Source organism: Pollachius pollachius (assembly GCF_949987615.1).
Source record: "Pollachius pollachius genome assembly, chromosome: 2".
Classification (NCBI taxonomy): domain Eukaryota; kingdom Metazoa; phylum Chordata; class Actinopteri; order Gadiformes; family Gadidae; genus Pollachius; species Pollachius pollachius.
In genome coordinates this window covers 11,564,881-11,582,926 of record NC_136935.1, presented here as the reverse complement: position 1 = coordinate 11,582,926, position 18,046 = coordinate 11,564,881, and the positions used below count along the sequence as shown (strand labels likewise).

Below are 18,046 nucleotides of genomic sequence, written 5' to 3'. Positions count from 1 at the left end.
GATTAGGGAATGACAGAGTAACATGGGTATCAAACTACTAGGGAACAAATAAAGCGAAATGGTATATAAGTGGATAGGTTAATGGTTGGAATGAGGTGCAGTTGCAAAGGACGAATTCCAGACATGCCACAAGGCTGTTCAGGAGAACCAGGCAGGGTGGGTGGAGAAGGTCTTGAGGATGGATTCAGGGGCAAGTGGCCTCAAAGCCTAAGTCAAGCCGGGAATCTCAGGTGGACGGCCTGGGTGTTGAAAAGGGCGAAACAGGAGATCTGGGAGCGAGTAAAACAACAAGACTTTCAGAACCGCTATGGGGGCTGAACGAGGGCCGGAAGGTGGCTGGCAATGCAGGCGGAATCATTTAGGAGGCCGGCGACGTAGGAGGGATCGCAATGGAGGGCGTAGACACAGTCAGAACCATCGCAGAGGCTGGTGACGAGGCTTGTTGACAGAGAAGCCTTGACTGATTTGGCTTGAGATTTGGCTGTGGGTCGACAGCATGCTGGGGGCTAGCAGGTCTGGAATCAGATAGAGTATAAGGGGTGTTAAGGATGTCCTGAGCCCACCCAGGTAACATGTTCCTAAGCCAAGCCTTAGCAGACACCTCCTTGTGAGCCATTCTTAGAGCTGCCTTACTGTTATCACGATTAGGGGTCCTCCCCAAACAACCGATGATGCACAGGTGAGTATATTTTCAATCATACATTTCATATCCCATTAATCCGTATGCTTGAACCATGGTTGTGATCGGTTAGTTCTGTCACTACTGTGACAGAAGTGCTGGCAGGGCAGCAGGAACAGAATGTGATCGGATCCAAATGCAGACGACAACTTGTAACAAAAGGGCTTTAATAAAGAAAGCTTCAAAAATCGTAGTTCAATCAACTGGCCTAGACAAGTCTAAATAGAAGGGAACAACAATGACACAGAGCTATGACAATTATAATTGACAGGGAAGGCGCAGGTGAGGGGGATGAACAGATTTCAGATGGGAGTGGCCGGATCTGTAAAGTGAGGGTAAAGGTCTAAGGACATCTTGTGGACAGGTGGAGAATGGAAACTAAATTAAAAAAATAACCGGGTCAGATTATAACATTCGAACAATTCAGATGTATTACTGTTTTAATAGACATCATCGTAAATTTGAAGTGTATTTGGTAGGCTATGACATAATTGTAAGACACTTGTGTCAAAAGCAAATGGCTAGAATGCCATGATTGGACTACTGTGGATGTGTTGTAACTCTTTGTATGGTGCCAGTAGGTGGTAGCATTGGTCTTCTGGCTCCACAAGCCTTTTCTGCTTGTAGCTCAACTTTAAAGAAGCAGAAATACCTGATATGGAAGAGGTGTGGGGGTCTAATATCTGACATCATTCAGATGTCTAGCAAACACTTTTCTCGAGATATTTCTTAAATTCTCATCGATCGCCGTTGTAGCAACTTTGCAAGTCGTTTGAAGTCTATGGTCCCAATATAAAGTAGGCTAAAAAACAGCGGAGCGACCGGAAGTTAGAATACAGCTTGTGCCTCGGTGAATTTTCGACTATTTCATATGACAGACTCTCATAAAGCGAGTCTGCGAGTTGAACAGTAGACGTTACAATGAGAAATGTTGAGAGTCTCATTTTCACTCTGCTCCTTTCCTCCTGCTCGACAACTAACTGCTTCTTCTCGTCTCCTCGAGAGTATGTTGAATTGGTCAGGGTACGTAGGACCATTTTTCGGAAAGTACCCTCTCGGTGTGATGCAAAGCCGATGCAAACTATAATCGTAGGTCGTACAGAAAACAGGAATGTTGTCTTGGAACAAACAGAAGCACAGGTTGAGGTCGTTACTAATTAACAGAGGTGATGTAATTGAGACTAACGTGGAGGGTAATCGTGCCTAGGACGACATCTAAAGGACAAAGTCATAACTGCAGGAGCAGTGCTGTTCTAGGAGCAAACAGGTGTGACAGATGTGGGAGATGCAGCTGGACCTCTACATACATACATACACACACACACACACACACACACACACACACACACACACACACACACACACACACACATACATACATACATACATACATACATACATACATACATACATACTCCAGAGAGACATTTGGTAGTATACCAAGTGCATTTGAACATAAATCCAATGGATCAATTAAAAACAATAACAAACATTATTCATGTTGTACTTACTTTAATTAGTTTTGTTATGAAATGTGGCACCAGTAGGTGGTAGCATTGACTTTATCCCTCGAATGTAGGAGCTTGTCACTTGTAAAATACATACATACTGGACTTATCACCCACTTATATAATTGATTGATCATTTAATTTGCAGGTTGCTCCCAGTTTACATAATAGCACCTAACGTGACCCTATCCATACTAGTACAGGAAATACAGAAATACATCTTCATTGGATCAAGCTTTGCCTTAATCGTCCTCAGCTAGATTTATGTAACGGAAGTCGAATAAAAGATTCAAGTTGAAAGACAAAAAGATTAATTGAAGTAAACATTTATTTGAAACTACTGCTTTAGTGGCCAACCACTTGATACATTAACCTCTAGTATGCTTTTCCAGAAATGAGGCAGTATATATTGATTGACAACAATAATAAATATATACCATTTTCTTCACATAAAGCCATTTACAATATTTCTATCTGTGGGGATTCATCAACTGCAAAAGTATGTTTAGCTCTTTTTCATCCGAGAAGGCACATTGGTTGTAGTTCATAAATTTCTTCATATAAATATTAAACATTTAAAATGGTGCATATAATAACTTAGGTTAATATCATAGAAATCAATGGTGAAAAGTAAAATCAATGTAAAATGAAAGGAAGTCAAATAATTAAAATTATACTATATATTTTGTGTCATAATTTCATCACACATCCCTCATCTTCATGGAAGTAAGTTAGAAGTTCACAGTTTCCCAGCAAAAAAGTGTTAAGTGCTGTGTAACACCTTTTAAAAGCCATATGTTAGTTGCTTGTGTTCTTTTGATTAAAAAATTTAAATGGAGTAAAGATGTCTTCAGAAACAGCCCGATTTCAACCCTGTGTATGTTTATATAAATATATTTATATATATATATGCAATTATAACCTAAATGTCTACCTATACTTTATTTTAATAGAGAAAAATAATGTCATATGATTACAGCGTATAAAGGGTAAAAATAAGAACCAAATAATCCCAATAGTACTTATGAAGTAGCAGTTGGTTCCTAGTCCTTCTGTAGAGAGCTGTAGTATTCAGTTAGGATCTTCCAGGCCTTGGGGGACATAAATCCATCCGGAGGGTTCTCCCCGCTCCTGGCCATCCTCCTCATCTTGGTCCCAGAGATGAACTCAAACTCTGCATGGCTACGAACAGGTAGGGCGGGCAAAGAGACACAGAGTGGATTCACATAAAGTCTCAATGTTTTTATTTGTGTTATTTAAAATTCATAGTTGTTAATTTATCTTCTTGTCGATTTAAAATTGTAAAAATAAAGATTTATATATTGGCTATATGTTACAAATATTTTGTACCTTTTTCATTTATTATTTTTTATTCACACATCAAAATAAGAAACAAAAGATGTGTGGTGTATAGTGGGTCATACACTGTAAAGCCTCATAAATTGTGATACATAAGTTTGGTTATAGTTTTAACCTGGCAATATAGCCCTGGTTAACAGCCCAATAAAAGGAAGATTGCATATCGTTAATACATGTCCTATCCTGTCCTAGAGAGAGAGAGAGAGAGAGAGAGAGGAAGAAAGGACTATAATAAGAGAAAGAAAGAAATACACTTTTTATAATAGTCACAATTCAGTAAAACAATACCATCCTCTCACAAGGTTCTCCTTAAAATGAAACCGTTACTGACGTTAGGTCACTTTGGATAAAACCGCCGGCTGAATGACTAAATAGCAGAAATCTAATTTCAAGGGGGTTCCTTCATACACACACTGAACGTAACCATGGCGACAGCTTGATGTCATGGAACCTAAATGGAACCCTTTGGTCGCCTCACGGCTCTGCTCCATCGAACGCTGCTCTTAAGTGGTCAACACATGACGAGAATTCAGTGTCTTTGCCAATGATCTCCTACGGAGTTCAGTGTTGAAGCCCCACTTAGAGTTGGTGCCACACTAGTTGCAGCTGACCACTCCGATTCTCAGACCGACCCTTGGCTCAAAGTTAAAATAATGTCATCTTCGACCGGGTTAGGGCTGACCTTTCAAAACATGTCAAACAAGATTACAGCTTTGATGGACATTCTAAAACTCAAAAACAGACTCCCAATGCCAATAGCTTTGTTCATTTCTAAACCTGGTTTCCATGGTTTTATTAGTCGACAGCATTGGACTCCTGTCGGTTGGCTGATTATGTTCCTACCACCCAACCTAGCATGTTACACTTGGCTGGACGATCATCATGAGTTGACCGATTGAATAGATGTTCCATCAGCTTTTGCTTTCAGCTTGGAAACATTGCCTTAATAATGAGTGGAAGTTGCTCCACTCCGGTCGGGGACGTGTGAACACATTTGCATAAATGTGTCTGCAAGCGACAACCCACCCCTTCCACTCATTAGCGATGACATCGTTCTTTGTATATGGAGCCTTACCCATGTACAAATAAATATGTAAATGTTCCTGGGGAGCACATCTGGAGTGGCATTACGTTCTCTGTGGAGCCCTGGCGTGTATAACCCCTGTCACTCACCGCTCCTTGTCGTAGAAGTCCATGGCCCTCTTGGTCAGGTTGTAGGCGGCCACCCTGAAGGGGATGATCTCCACGGAGGTGAGGCCCGGCGCCATGGTAAGCACCTTGCCCCCGTGGGTAGGCTCGTACAGGTCCTTCTTGGTCTCCGGGTGGGGCATGCCGGCCGGGTCGCGGCCCACGATGTAGAAGTTGGCGCCAGCGACCATTCTCGCCCGGCAGTGCCACTGGACCTGGAGAGACAGAGAGAAAGAGAGAGAGAACCAGAGAGAGACAGAGAGAGAGCCAGAGAGAGAGAGACATAGAGACATCGACAGAGAGAGAGAGAGAGAGAGAGAGAGAGAGAGAGAAAAAGTGAGAGACATTAAAGAAAACCGTTTTGGAGAGACATTGGTCTTCATGATTGACTGCAGAATCAGTCACCAAGAGCAACCAAGAAACCAAATAAAAGAGCCAAACACAGTGGGTATAAAGAGTGATTTCTCAAGGCATTATGCCTTTCAGGTTAATGTCAGCAAAAACGATTTGGCAATAGGCAACCGTTGGTTATGTACACGTGACTCATCTGTCAGAAGTGATGAATGGGTAACGGTCTGCTCCACCATGTCATCTAGCTTTGGTCCGTATCTGCCATCTGCTATTAATGGGATTCACAACGGAAGGTATTCAGCAAAACCAAGAGGCATCCAGCCATTCACATACATGTCATTAAGGGGCAGGTAGTGTTTGATTTCAGGTAAGGCTATGGAAACTGTCTATGGACACCTATGGACACTCCAACCAAGACCAACTCCAACCACCACCTACACTCCTACCATTTAAAACTCAACCCTCACCGACTCCCACCATCAAACTTAAACGACCAAACCCACCCAACCCCCCTCGGCAAAGAACATCCAACACCGACGCCATGACAGGCCACGCTGTCACTACACCAATCAGGAGGCTCTGCCCTCCTAGTGCTCACCTCGGTGGGCCCGGCGTACATCATGGGCGAGGGGAAGATGGCCACGATGGTGCTGGCCGGGTCCAGCACGCCGTCCTCCAGCACGGCGGCGTGCTGCTTCATGCGCCAGGCCAGCGGGACGTCGTCGTCCTTGGTCCAGCCGCCCAGCGGGTGCAGCAGCAGCACGGGGTTCTTGTAGCCGCGCTCCAGCAGCCGTCGCTTGGTGTCCTGCATCAGGAGGGCGTGGCCGTTGTGGACGGGGTTCCGCAGCTGGAAGGCGAAGATGGCGTCTACGGGAGAACAAGGGGGGAGGCAGGGAGAGTGAGGTCCGGGGGCGGGATAAGGGTATACAGTGTTGGGGAATGATGGAGTGTGTGAGGGGTGAGGGCCTTTTTGCATGTTATAACATGCTTGTTTCACAACTAACTCAAACCGTAACACCATGCCTTTGAACTTTGAGCAGCGGATGATTGATCAGTCCCAAATGAGTGCAGTGATGCAATGACACAACTTCTGAGACGAACGGCCAACAGCTGGCCCGCACATGAAACTGCTTGGGGGTTGGTCACACATATTTTTCATGCCGCAGTATTTTTTTACATTTGTATTTTTTTTTTCAATCAGGTCCGTAGTCATCTTTCATCTGAAAGACAAAGGCTACATTGATGTGCACGTTCATCTTAATCAGGCACGTTTCTTCTACTCATCATCGGTGTGTCATTCATAAATATCGCCTTGTGTTCCCTGTTGGACCTGTTTTGTGTTTCATTGTCAATCATAGACAGTAATGTCCTAATATTAACATGGTACTCTACTTCCTATCTTTAATGTGTTCCACTGATTCAGCTTCAACAGGTTTCCCTACCGGCTTTCATGTCTTTGAACTTCTGCTTGAGCTCCAGTGGAGTGAGGCGATATTGGTCCAGTCCGTCGTTCCATCTGATTCGCTCCAGCACCTCCAGGTCACCACCCACTAGCCAATCACCTCCCTCCATCACCATCTATCAAAAGATTAATACATGTCATATTTTAATTTTGATCCATTAGCCCTTATTTATGATAACAGCACTTCTGGCAGAGAGCCTGGGCTGGACATAAAAAACAGAAGGGGCGGAGTTACAGATTGTTTTGTTTCGTTTACAGAGATATTTGATTTTTCTCATTGCGTGCTTACAGATCCCAGCCTCCCAAAGAAATACTTAGCAAAACCAAGACAATTGACCGGCACACCCAGATATGAGCTAGTTTGCCACCAGCCTTTAGATAGTAATCGAAAATCAGACTTGTGAGACTATTCATAGCAAGTCAAAACTCTAAATCCTGATCTGATTGGCGGTGGGGGTGTGGCTAATCTATCATCCCGCCAGGTGGTTTTCCAGCTGTGCACAACGAGGTACGATCTACAGCTCCAGACAAAACCAAAACCAACGTGTAGCCGAACTGACTGGTCGGTATGGATGGTGTGTGCGAGCATTACCTTGATGTAGGGGTGCTGTGGACAGGTGGTTCCCCACTGTCGGGCGCAGCGCTCCTCCTTGCGGTGTTCGTAGAACTCGGGTTTTCGGAGGATGGCGATGCAGACGCCTTGGTACTCCAGCGCTATGGCGGCACAGCCGTCCATCTCCTGCTTGGTCTCCGTGCTGACAGGCAGGACGATGGGCACGGGCAGGTTGATGGCCACGTCTGGAAAACAAGCACATAGGTATACGTAAAAAAATTTTGTTGTAATTTTTTGTAATCTCTTGTAATTTTTTTTAAATATTTTTTACGATTTATTTTTCCATTTTTATGCCTTATTATAGAGTGAGATAGAGAGAAACGTATGTGAGATAAAAGGGAGGACATGAAGCAAATGACGAGTCACTACGTTCAGGACTGAGCTTATATGGTACGCTCTCTACCCGGTGAGCCACCGGGTAGAGAGCTTTGGGAAATATAATTGCATTTTTGTGTAAGTGTTTGGGGCTTTGACTCCCAATGGTAACGTAGCGCCTGGTCACCCAGATAGCTGCATTGTTTATCACTGATTGACAGCCCTTTCACTGATAGCAACTGTGACTGTAACTGATGGCAAAGGTTACCATATGGTAAAATCTATCCAAATCAAACTCTAGTCTAGTTCTTGGTCTTTACCATCCAGGAGAGTGCCAAAGTGCAGCACTTGCAGGAACTCTCTCTCTCTCATGAAGCCTTTGAGGGGGCTCGCCCATCCCTCGGACAGGACCTGCACCCACTCAAGGTCCAGCTGGGGGGAGAGGGCAGAGGGCTTACACCGGTAAGAAAGCCCATATAGAGCTGACCATGCTATGCTAGGCCCGCAGACTGAGCTGCGAGAGTAACAGTTTTGTTGTGTTTGACGTGACATTAAATTTATTCATATACACACAAAAAATTAAATGTAACTTTGTTTTTTATATATATATACATATTTATATATACTATGTAATATTATGCTCGTTTTCATTTCTGACGATGCTTGTATATTATTAGCATTATCCATTTCGTTATTAGATAAAAACATTTCCCTTATCAGTTGTTAATGTGTAATGTTCAAGTTCAGGTTGTTCCATTGTAAGAAAAAACAACTATATTAGAATTGGGCCTTTTTCCAACTTTAAAACGGAGGGGAAAGGGAAATTCACCATACAGAAGCAAATTTGCATGCGTTACCTTGATAATGCTGATGCAATGAAGTATGTGTTGCCTTGGGAATGCTAATACTAGTAAGCATGCTTTATCTTGTTAATATTAATGGTAGGAAGTAGTGTTACCTTGGTAATGCTGATGGTAGGAAGTATGGCAGCATCAGCGACAGCTAGGCTCAGCTTGTTCTCAGGAACAAACAGGTCATTCACCTCCTCGAGTTTGCCACTGGGCACAATGTTCTACATGGAACACAAGACACACAGTGTCCCACTTTAAGGGCAATCCTCTATTCATACCTTACTGTGGTTAGGTTACACTCGAACACAGTTTATCCACGTTGCACAGTTCCAGCACAATACGACCATCTAACCAGAAAGTGCAATGTGACAGTAGGTCAGAATCTAAAAAAGGTAGTGCCTTGCAAATATGTAGAATGGTAGTATTATATGGGCATTATACACATTTCACGAAAAGTATTTATAAATGTGTTTTATTTAAAGGCTTGTTTTTAAGGTGTTGTTATCAAACAATCCCCATACATGGGCATCAACAAAAACTGGCTCTGTTTCTTTCCGTTCTGTTCATGGTCTATAAGCAAAACTTGGTTTGCAATGCATTTGTGTCAGACCTTTCACCCAGTTTCCCTCATCCTTGGATCTCACCTTCCATATCCATTTATTTGAACACTTTTAATAAACTTTTTAACTATGAGGTTATCTCGACAGCATCAGAAGAATTCTATTGCACAAGGAATATTAGTACTGGAGGCACGGGGCATCAAATGATCTTCTTTAAGGAACAAAAGTCTCTTCAGGAGACTGTGGTGTTCAACGCTTATCGCATACATATATAGCATTAAAGGCAAGAAATGAATTATAATCCTCCTTAGTGTATAGTAACATTGTCCCACAACTCCAGCCCGCCCTCCCCAAACAAAGTACACAAACACCAGAGCTGAGGTTTCTTATGCCAAAAACTCCTCCTCCTTAATCAGTATACGATTTCAGCTGGCATACTGGTCCCTGACTGGCACTCCTTGAAGCATTCGCTTCCTTGGGGTGAACGTTTCATGTTTCTTCTTTGTGTTCGAGTTTGGGTCCAGTGGTCTGGTGTTTGTGATGCTCTTGACTCAGATTCTTTATGATTCTTTATATTCCAGATACACATCTGTTTTCCCTATACTGCTGTGAGATGAATGGGTGTCGTTGGGAAGTTTCCTTGTCACAGTAACACATTTAACACACATTTAATTACTTTATAAATGTCCAGTGTGTGTGTGCGCGCGCACATGAGTGTGTGTGTGTGATGCCTACCTGTTCCCGTAGCAACTCTAGAACCTGATCGATGCACTCGTTCACCGTGAGCTCCCCCGTCTTCAGCACCAAATCTGAGGCTTCAGGACTCTCATAGAGAGAGTCTATCCCTGTGAAGCCTTGCAAAGGTACACAAAAGAGGTCCTTTATCATTAACACACTGTTGGTTAGTTACGTGATCATTTTGTGAAAGCCTGAATGTCAAGCACTTCATTGGCGTTAATGCATGCGACTCATTGTTCTAGATCCATTGTTATATATTGTTCTAAATTTCCTCAACACCCTTAATCAACAGGAGTGGACAAACATAATTGGATTATGAAGGCATATTAGGCAGATGTCATTCAGCAGCAGTACCGACCTTTGATCTCTCCGGACCGGGCCTTTTTGTAGAGTCCTTTCACGTCTCTGCTCTCACACACCTCCAGAGAGGCGTGCACAAAGATCTCAAAGAACGGGAGGCCCGCAGCGGCATGAATCTTCCTTGCTTCCTCCCGATCCTGTTCAATAAGGAAGAACACCTTGTTGGACCGTATAAACAGAAGCTGTAGCACCTAGGCCTACCCTGTGGTTCATAACACAATTGAAATATATAGTCCAAGAAATGGGGCAATGCACAATGCCTCCTCTAAGACATGAGCTTCAATTTCACTTTTGTGTTGAATAGCGCCGGGAGTCCCTCACTCAGAAAACGCGGAAAGGTAACGGCAGGTCACTACTGTTGATGGACAGCATGCAGCTTTGTGTACCCTGCTCCCCGGTTTTCTAGTTCCCTTAGGCGGGCTTAGTCGAGGAGGTTTGGATAATGTTCAACTGTGAGGGACAACAGAGTCCTGTTATAAAGCACACCAGATGTCAATGAGTTAGTGACACTTGGCAGGCTACTTACAGAATCCCAGACTCCAAACAATAAATGCTCCAACAGCAGTATTGATTGAAGCATAATTCAGCCTTTAGGTCACTACTGTCACGCAACACGTTGTTGCACAACAAGGATGTATGATTAACCAAGTTTATAGAACATTTCCATTTATGACGCAACACCTGTTCGTGACACAATCGCACATCGAACTGTCTCACCAAGTGTTGTAAACCATCACTCCCTAGACACCACTCCTGTGATGCACGAAGGCAATCGGGCTGTGACTTAAATCCCAGTGAGTGGATCAAGCCATTAACACGCCAACCACTCGGCAGTTAGCCTTGAAAAGACCCAGATTTAAATTCAACCTGTTGTATTGGATGTCTGGCCATGTTGTTCAACCGTGTCTCTTCACTTGTGTGTCCATAAAGGGCGCGGAGACACATACCTCTTTGAAGAGAGAGCCGTCTCACCTTAGTGAAGGGCGAGATGAAGCTGGTGATGCACACCAGGCCGGCGTCGGCGAACAGCTTGGCGACCTCGGCCACGCGGCGGATGTTCTCCTCGCGGTCCACGGAGGAGAAGCCCAGGTTCTGGTTCAGGCCGTGGCGGATGTTGTCTCCGTCCAGCGAGTAGCTGGGGATGTCTTGCGACACCAGGAACTCCTCAAGTGCAAAGCTGAGGGTGGTCTTGCCAGCGCCTGACAAACCTATGGGTGCAATAGAATAGGAGGGGGGGAGGGAGATGATTGAAGGATCGATATGAAAGTTTCATTTTTTTATGGCTCTGCCAAAGGAAAAGGCTCCCAACCCCTTGGCGGTTGGGTCAGGGTCCTGGGTTTGATCCACGGTGTCGGCCCTAACCAGCCTAATGTGTGGAAGAAGATGCTCAATTCCATCTCCCGCCAACATATCTGCTATGCATTGACTATTACTAATTCAAGCAAATTTAATTAGGCCCTTATTATCGAATCATTAGGCCTAATATAGTGTCAATATATTTTCTTGTATTTTTTACCTAGTTCATTCTATTAGATCATCTTTCCTGTGCATATAGGTGTACTGTATTCTGTGGGTATTCCATTTACATTAACAATATCTTTATTTGCATTCTTATCTTTTCTTTTGCTACTGTTTCATCTCAATTCACCTTCAGGGATAGGTAAATATGAAGAGGATTAAGGGGAACGGCAAGATAACGGCGCTTCGGATGGGCAATTGACACTATCGTAACTAACGTTTGTACCGTGCTTTAATCTCAGCATGTTGATTAGTAGTGACGAATGTGTGAAGTGCACCGCCAACATCTTGGATAAAAAGATGTCGGAAATTTGTACTCAAATTTCAAAAGAGAAAAAAAGATTGTCTCAAAACTACGCGAATGAATTCACACTTGTCTGTTGATCAACAAATGCAACCATTTGCCAGTTTTCGTTTTTTTTTTCCTATTGCAACTAATACGTACGGACATGTAATAAAATATGTAACCTATTTAGGTACTTGTGCAAAATGTAAAACTTAATACACACACATGCATTTGAACAAATGGTTGCACATTAATTCAAATGTTGATTTACGAAACACAAGGTGACTCCAAATAGGATTCATTTAAATGATGAGATAAATCTCTCTCCATAAGTGTTATCTGGATATGAGTCCTGTTGGTGTCGCTGATGAAACTGAGTTACCTGTGAGCCAGATGGTGCATCCTCTGAAGCCCCCCCTGGTCCCCACCACCTGTCCCCTCTTGTTCCTGCTGACATGGTGGGCCTGATAAACCACGTTGGTGGATCGGTTCATGTCCTGGTTAAAAGAGGGAAACAATAGTGTTAATGTTGTGTGGTGATGGGGAGCGGCAGGAGGTAACCGCTCTTTAGACTGGATTGCCAAAAATGTAATAAGCAGAGGAGCTCAAACAGACTGACATCAAATAGAGAACACATTGGAGAAATTAACTGTTACAATGTGCAATGCTACACGCCACCTCAGTGGCTAACGCACTCCACCTCGGTGTCTTTTATTGGGCTCCTCCAGGCAAGGAGACATGACCTGGTGCTCCATAGTGCCATGTAGGAGACATTCATATGTGGTGATGGCTGGTTTAACCTGTGCCGTAGTTTGCTCAATGTGCAACAGGTGTCCAGCCTCACCCAGCCCCTGAGCCTAATCAGTCTGACTTGGGACAGGTAAGACTGCTTAAACCCGTTATCATCCACATACACTCCACATACCCCCAACACCAAGGCTGCGTTTCAATTTGCATACTTTTTCTATAGTATATATAGTATATACCTATAGTATATACTGCAGCTACCCTTACAGAGTAAGCACTGCGCATACAGTATGCATACCATTTGGAAACGCCCCATCGGCTTTAGCGGGCTCAGTCGATGTGGCGGCAGAAGAGCCAAAACAGCACGATGGTTTGCATACTGCGAAATGCCGGATGTAGTTCAACATCCTGGTATGTTTGGCCTACAGCACTTTCGATACTATGTATTGGGCCATACTAAATCATTTTTATGGAATACTAAATAGCATGGGAGTATGGGTATTGGAATGCAGGGCAAATAGGGGCTGGGGAGAATCCCTAGCTGGAGCCTACTCCCCCCCAACCCTCCAACATCCATAAAAGAATACACCTAAACTGGACTCTTAAACAGGGTTGCCATACCTAACGATAACAAGCGGACAGTTTCCAGGTTTGTCATACTTAAAATAAGAAAAATAATCTCCAAACTCAATTGTCCACACAAACATAAAAAAAAAAACTGCAACTATCTTCTCTGTGACTCATCCCTAATATTATCTTGTTTCTTTAGCTTCTCACTCCCCAAATAAACGGCCCATGTTGTTTGGAATAGTCCCTCAGTGCTCCTGATGAGCTGTTGGTCACCTGTGATGAATCACTTCAAGTTGTTCCCATGAATGTGCGTTTAGTGTGAGAAAGACAAGGGTTCTTTGAGAAAAAGGCTATGAGTGGATGGAGTCTCAGAGAAAAGATCTTAAGAAACACAGTTCCCTCAGGCTGCGATACAGTTGTAAACCCTCAACAAAAACATTCCGCTCCATCCCCACACAAACCTCATCAGGTGACTGTGGGGGGACGTGCGACGTCTGGCCTGCAGGAGTATGGGCAGGTTGGGAGCGCACGGGATTGGCTGGGGGTATTGGACCTGATTGCGAGCAGGTGTCTGCACTCAGGCCAATCAGGGAGTGTGTACTTATGTGCCTGCTTTGTGTTGTAGTAAGGAAGACCAAACCCAAGAGCGAATGGACCACGAAGGTCCGGAGCGAGTGGAACCTACCCCGATCCACGAGAGACGGCTCTGAACGGACCCTTTTGTTGTATTTTGAGTATTTCTGTTCCCGGTTAAATCAAGTAAACCGATCTCCCGCTGAGAGAACGACAACCCTGCCTGCTCGCATTACTCGGAACCTGTAACAGTGACAGTTAAAAAAATGTGAGCAAGCCACATTCTAGAAAACATGCCGTTGCTGACATGATCACATGCACGCCTACGCTGTCGTGGACAACCACTACTCTCAGCTCTTACAACAATGTGTCTAATTGTTCAAGGGCTGCATAAGCCGGCTATCTTATACCTCTCGGTTAAAAATGTTGTGACCCAGCTCCAACCAAAGAGACACTGGATAACCCTGACCAAGCATCTGGAGATCCACTCTGATTTTGGAACCAGGCCGCTGGGAATGCAGTCAGTCGTGTTACCTATTTATGCAATACAAATCTGGAGCATCTGAGGTCTCAGGGATTTACCCGTTTGCTAATAGTTTTATTTTTAAGAGACATAGCGCTGCACATTAGAAATGAATGAAGAAAGAAAAGCCAGAACTTCACTTGAAAGTAGGATTCAATATAATCATAAGCTTCCCTTCTATCTAGAAGCAGACCAACAGACCAAACCAATCATCGTGTGACCTCCATAAAGATCTCACTTTTTCAGGCTTCTGTCGAATTCTTACCAACATCTGTGAGTTTGCGTACAAATTTCCAGTATGAGTCCAATATTTATTTTTTCCTTTCCTTCTTTTACTCATCCCTGACTTCCTCCGCTCTGCTGTTCCCTGTCTTGGGTGTGGTGAAGCTACACCCACAGTTTTCAACAGCCTGGAGAAATTGGCTCCTTTAAACATATTCAATAGCCACAGTACTTTTCCTAAATGTTACTGTTATATTTTTCTATTTGTATAGGCTTTTCTGTGCCTTTGTGGACAGGAAGTGAAGTGCAGACAGGAAAGTGGACTGAAGGACAGAGGGAAAGACATATGTGGTTACGAGGTGAATTATACAGGCAATGGTTAGCTTACGATTGGGTTGAACTACCAGGCCATCCAGTTTGTAATAACTTTACGACAGATACTTCGTTCATAGTAAAATGTAATGTCAATTCTAAATGGAGGGTTTCCATCAAATAAAAAAAGGCTTGTATACTTTATTTACATATTTTAGCATACAGATTTATACAGCCAATGTGCGCTCAAAAATAGTATACTAACCCTATTCCCACATATGTCTACTCAGTATATAAATGCACAGAGGCTTTTGATTCATCCTTCTTTGTTACAATACAATAAAAATGATGTGTGTGACAAATTATTTTGTATACATACAAATACATATTTGAACACGTACACTTGCCCTTCCCTTTTTCTGCTTTTCTGATAAATAATGCAGTTCCCACTGCGATCAAAGTACAATGTTATCTAATTGAATCTAACCTTATCCATTCTAATCTCTGAAGAGTATATCTAACCAATGCCTTCATTCAGCATGTGTATAGCTCTGTGATCATGTTCCAAATTCTCTTTCATGCAGAGGGTCTCCCTTGTCAATGCTCACAATAATCATGCTAACACTCTCTGTCCACGTGTGTAACACGATTACAAAGAAAAAGGGGGCTACGCTCGAATGTACCACATGGAAAGTCCTGTAGTGCTCATCAAGAGTAGTTGAGGTGTTGGGTGTCAGAGTCATAGTGGATGCCTACCCTAAGGCTGCTTTTTAAAAACAGAAGCCTATTTGAATGGGCTTCATAACACATGTGTCATCCTAATGTGACTAATCTAATATGTCTAATCTACATTGATTGACTCACCCAGTCTATGCACCCCCCCCCAACCATTGTTGTTCATTGTCTTCTGTATAAAAGCCTCACTGTGGACAGGTTTTGAGAAATTATCAATTGTACATTGATTTTAGAGAGAGAGAGAGAGAGAGAGAGAGAGAGAGAGAGAGAGAGAGAGAGAGAGAGAGAAGAGAGAGGCAAGAAGGAGCATTTGAAAAGGTGGAGGGAATGACTGGGGGGGGCACCGTGCACAATGTCTCCAGTGTGTGTGTGTGTTTCGAGACGACGATGATGTGGCATACAACCCACCCCCCCCACCCCCGCCCTTCATGCCCACAAGCCCCCTCTCACCGGCTTCTACCCGCCAGCCAGCCCAAGACCGAGCCTACACCCCTGCCCAGGGTCCCTGCTCTGCCCTACCAGCCTCACACTGTCCCCATTCTTCCAGCACCCCCAACCAGTTGGGGTTCTGGAAGAAAGAGGGATATATCCCACTCGTTCACACACAAGATCTTGTTTTAGGACATTTGGACCCCCCACCCCCAAACACACACACACACACACACACACACACACACACACACACACACACACACACACACACACACACACACACACACACACACACACACACACACTCTCTCTCTCTCTCTCTCTCTCTCTCTCTCTCTCCACAGCCAATATCATACAGAGCTCTCTCTTATGGTCCAATATACACATGCATCACTTTCCATCAGACATAGCGGTGTGTTTCATTGAAAGTGCATAGTTGTAAACCTTTTTGCCCAGTGGATTACTGAATAGAGAGGTCCAAATCATTTACTTTTTTGCAGGCACAAATCTAAAGTTTGAAACTCTAAGAAAAAAATCCAGATAATATCACAAGTCATTTGATATATTTGTATGTATATAAAGTAACCCTTTACAATACCATTAATTAACATTATGCAGCAATAAGCCAAATTAGCAATAACTAACTGTTAATTAACAGTTAACTAATGTCAAGTAATAATTTACTAATGGGCGTTCATTAATGGTGTTCATTAAATACAGTTCAACTGAGGATATCTGTGTTTATATTAACTACTAAGGTATGTATAATAATGTGTATTACATTAATAATAATTACATTATTATTAGATAAGTAACTTTATAAACAACTGCTATATATGATTATTTAGTTAAAGTTAATACATTGCACGTGAACGCTTCAAAGATCCATGTAATTTGTAGCACGTTGCCTTACAGGAGGCATAATCAAACATAATTTCTTTACTATAGAACTACAATTCATATATAGCCGGCGGTCATACTGTCAACTCGCATGTCATCTATAGGCGTTTACTATTCCGACAAATGGTACCAATGTTGAATGTGTTAAACTGGGTGTAAACTTAATGAAAGTGCATTACAAAACATAATCTATCATAACACTTTGAAAGATGCCTATATGGAAAAAGCAGGGCTGCCTACTTTTGGGACCGAGTACACCTAACACATTTTTGCTCAGCGTTTCAAAGTAGTTGTTTTGAAGTATAAGCCAGGGAAATGTATTCATGCTTTATGTTTTACTGCGCTTGCCGTTGTTGCCAAAAGCACAACTACAGAAGGTATAAAAGCTACTCCTTTTTTTCCTCAAGTTGCCGAGAACATATTAGCCAAGCGGGCGTTTCTTCTGCATGTCATACACACATAATCTCCACTAACAGTATCACGTTGGAGATCTGGCTGCATCAATTATGAATCAGTTCATTCAAATATAGATTACTCTAATCGGTATTTTAACACTTGTCAGTTAACCTGCCCCAAGACGTCTTACTCTACTTTATGATACTTTGGTCTTGTATTTTTTCAGGCACCCACTTACGGTTCGAAGCTTTTTCACCCCAGACATCTTGCGCTGCAGAAAACTCCCTCCGCAGACTCTAATCACAGACAGCTCCGCTGGACTCGAACAGAAACAAGATGCTCGTTAGGCTTACGTGAGAAACGTTTGAGTGCCTCGTCAAAAAACAGCCTTTTATTTAAAAGGTCTTCGAAGACACGTAGCATTTTGCTGATCCAACCTCTATTCGCTGATCCATCTCGGCTGAAATTAGCATAATATGGTGTTTGAACCAATGCGGTGCGCTCACGACACGACTGGGCTGAGCTTTGGGTTGAGCTGAGGCCGGCGGTCCCATCAACTCTCGCTGCATCCCTTTGAAGCGATGTGGAGATATAGTATATGACTAGCATGACTCCCGACAAGCACATTATGCTCTATTAACGTTATTACATAGGCTTCTGATCCTCCTGGTACCATGGCGGTACAGTTTTAAAAGTAACCTACCTGGTTCCATGGCTGCACCATGAAGGTGCTGGTTGATATCCGCAGAAAATACAACTTCAGGAGCAGCAGAGAAAACAAGTATGCCTATAACCAAGTTAAATCTTTCGACAGTTGTCAGTAAATGTCGGCCAGACATATAGTAGAC

At 43.3% G+C, this 18,046-nt stretch overlaps 1 protein-coding gene across 2 annotated transcripts; it reads right to left on the bottom strand.

Moving 5' to 3' along the window:
* Window positions 1–2,221: 2,221 nt before the first annotated feature.
* LOC307070699 (bifunctional 3'-phosphoadenosine 5'-phosphosulfate synthase 2-like) lies at window positions 2,222–17,640 on the bottom strand. Of its 2 annotated transcripts, XM_079729300.1 has the most exons (12): window positions 17,437–17,640; window positions 12,171–12,285; window positions 10,957–11,192; window positions 9,983–10,121; window positions 9,622–9,740; window positions 8,434–8,547; window positions 7,796–7,907; window positions 7,140–7,345; window positions 6,528–6,663; window positions 5,684–5,952; window positions 4,720–4,949; window positions 2,222–3,369 (listed from the first exon to the last, which is right to left on the bottom strand). In XM_079729300.1, exons 1-12 carry the CDS (start codon window positions 17,461–17,463, stop codon window positions 3,231–3,233), a joined length of 1,842 nt encoding a protein of 613 aa, XP_079585426.1. In that variant the 5' UTR covers window positions 17,464–17,640; the 3' UTR covers window positions 2,222–3,230. The 2 variants fall into 2 exon arrangements, with proteins under 2 accessions (XP_079585426.1, XP_079585427.1); XM_079729301.1 differs by lacking the exon at window positions 2,222–3,369 and having other exon boundaries at window positions 4,808–5,353.
* Window positions 17,641–18,046: the final 406 nt, after the last annotated feature.

Excerpts from the sequence above, each read along its gene's own strand:
- LOC307070699 (XM_079729300.1), bottom strand. The coding sequence starts at position 17,463 with ATGTCTGGGGTGAAAAAGCTTCGAACC. Across the intron at positions 12,286-17,436 it reads GGGTGAAAAAGCTTCGAACC|GACATGAACCGATCCACCAA; the intron begins GTAAGTGGGTGC and ends TCTTTTAACCAG. Across the intron at positions 4,950-5,683 it reads TGTACGCCGGGCCCACCGAG|GTCCAGTGGCACTGCCGGGC; the intron begins GTGAGCACTAGG and ends CTGTCTCTCCAG.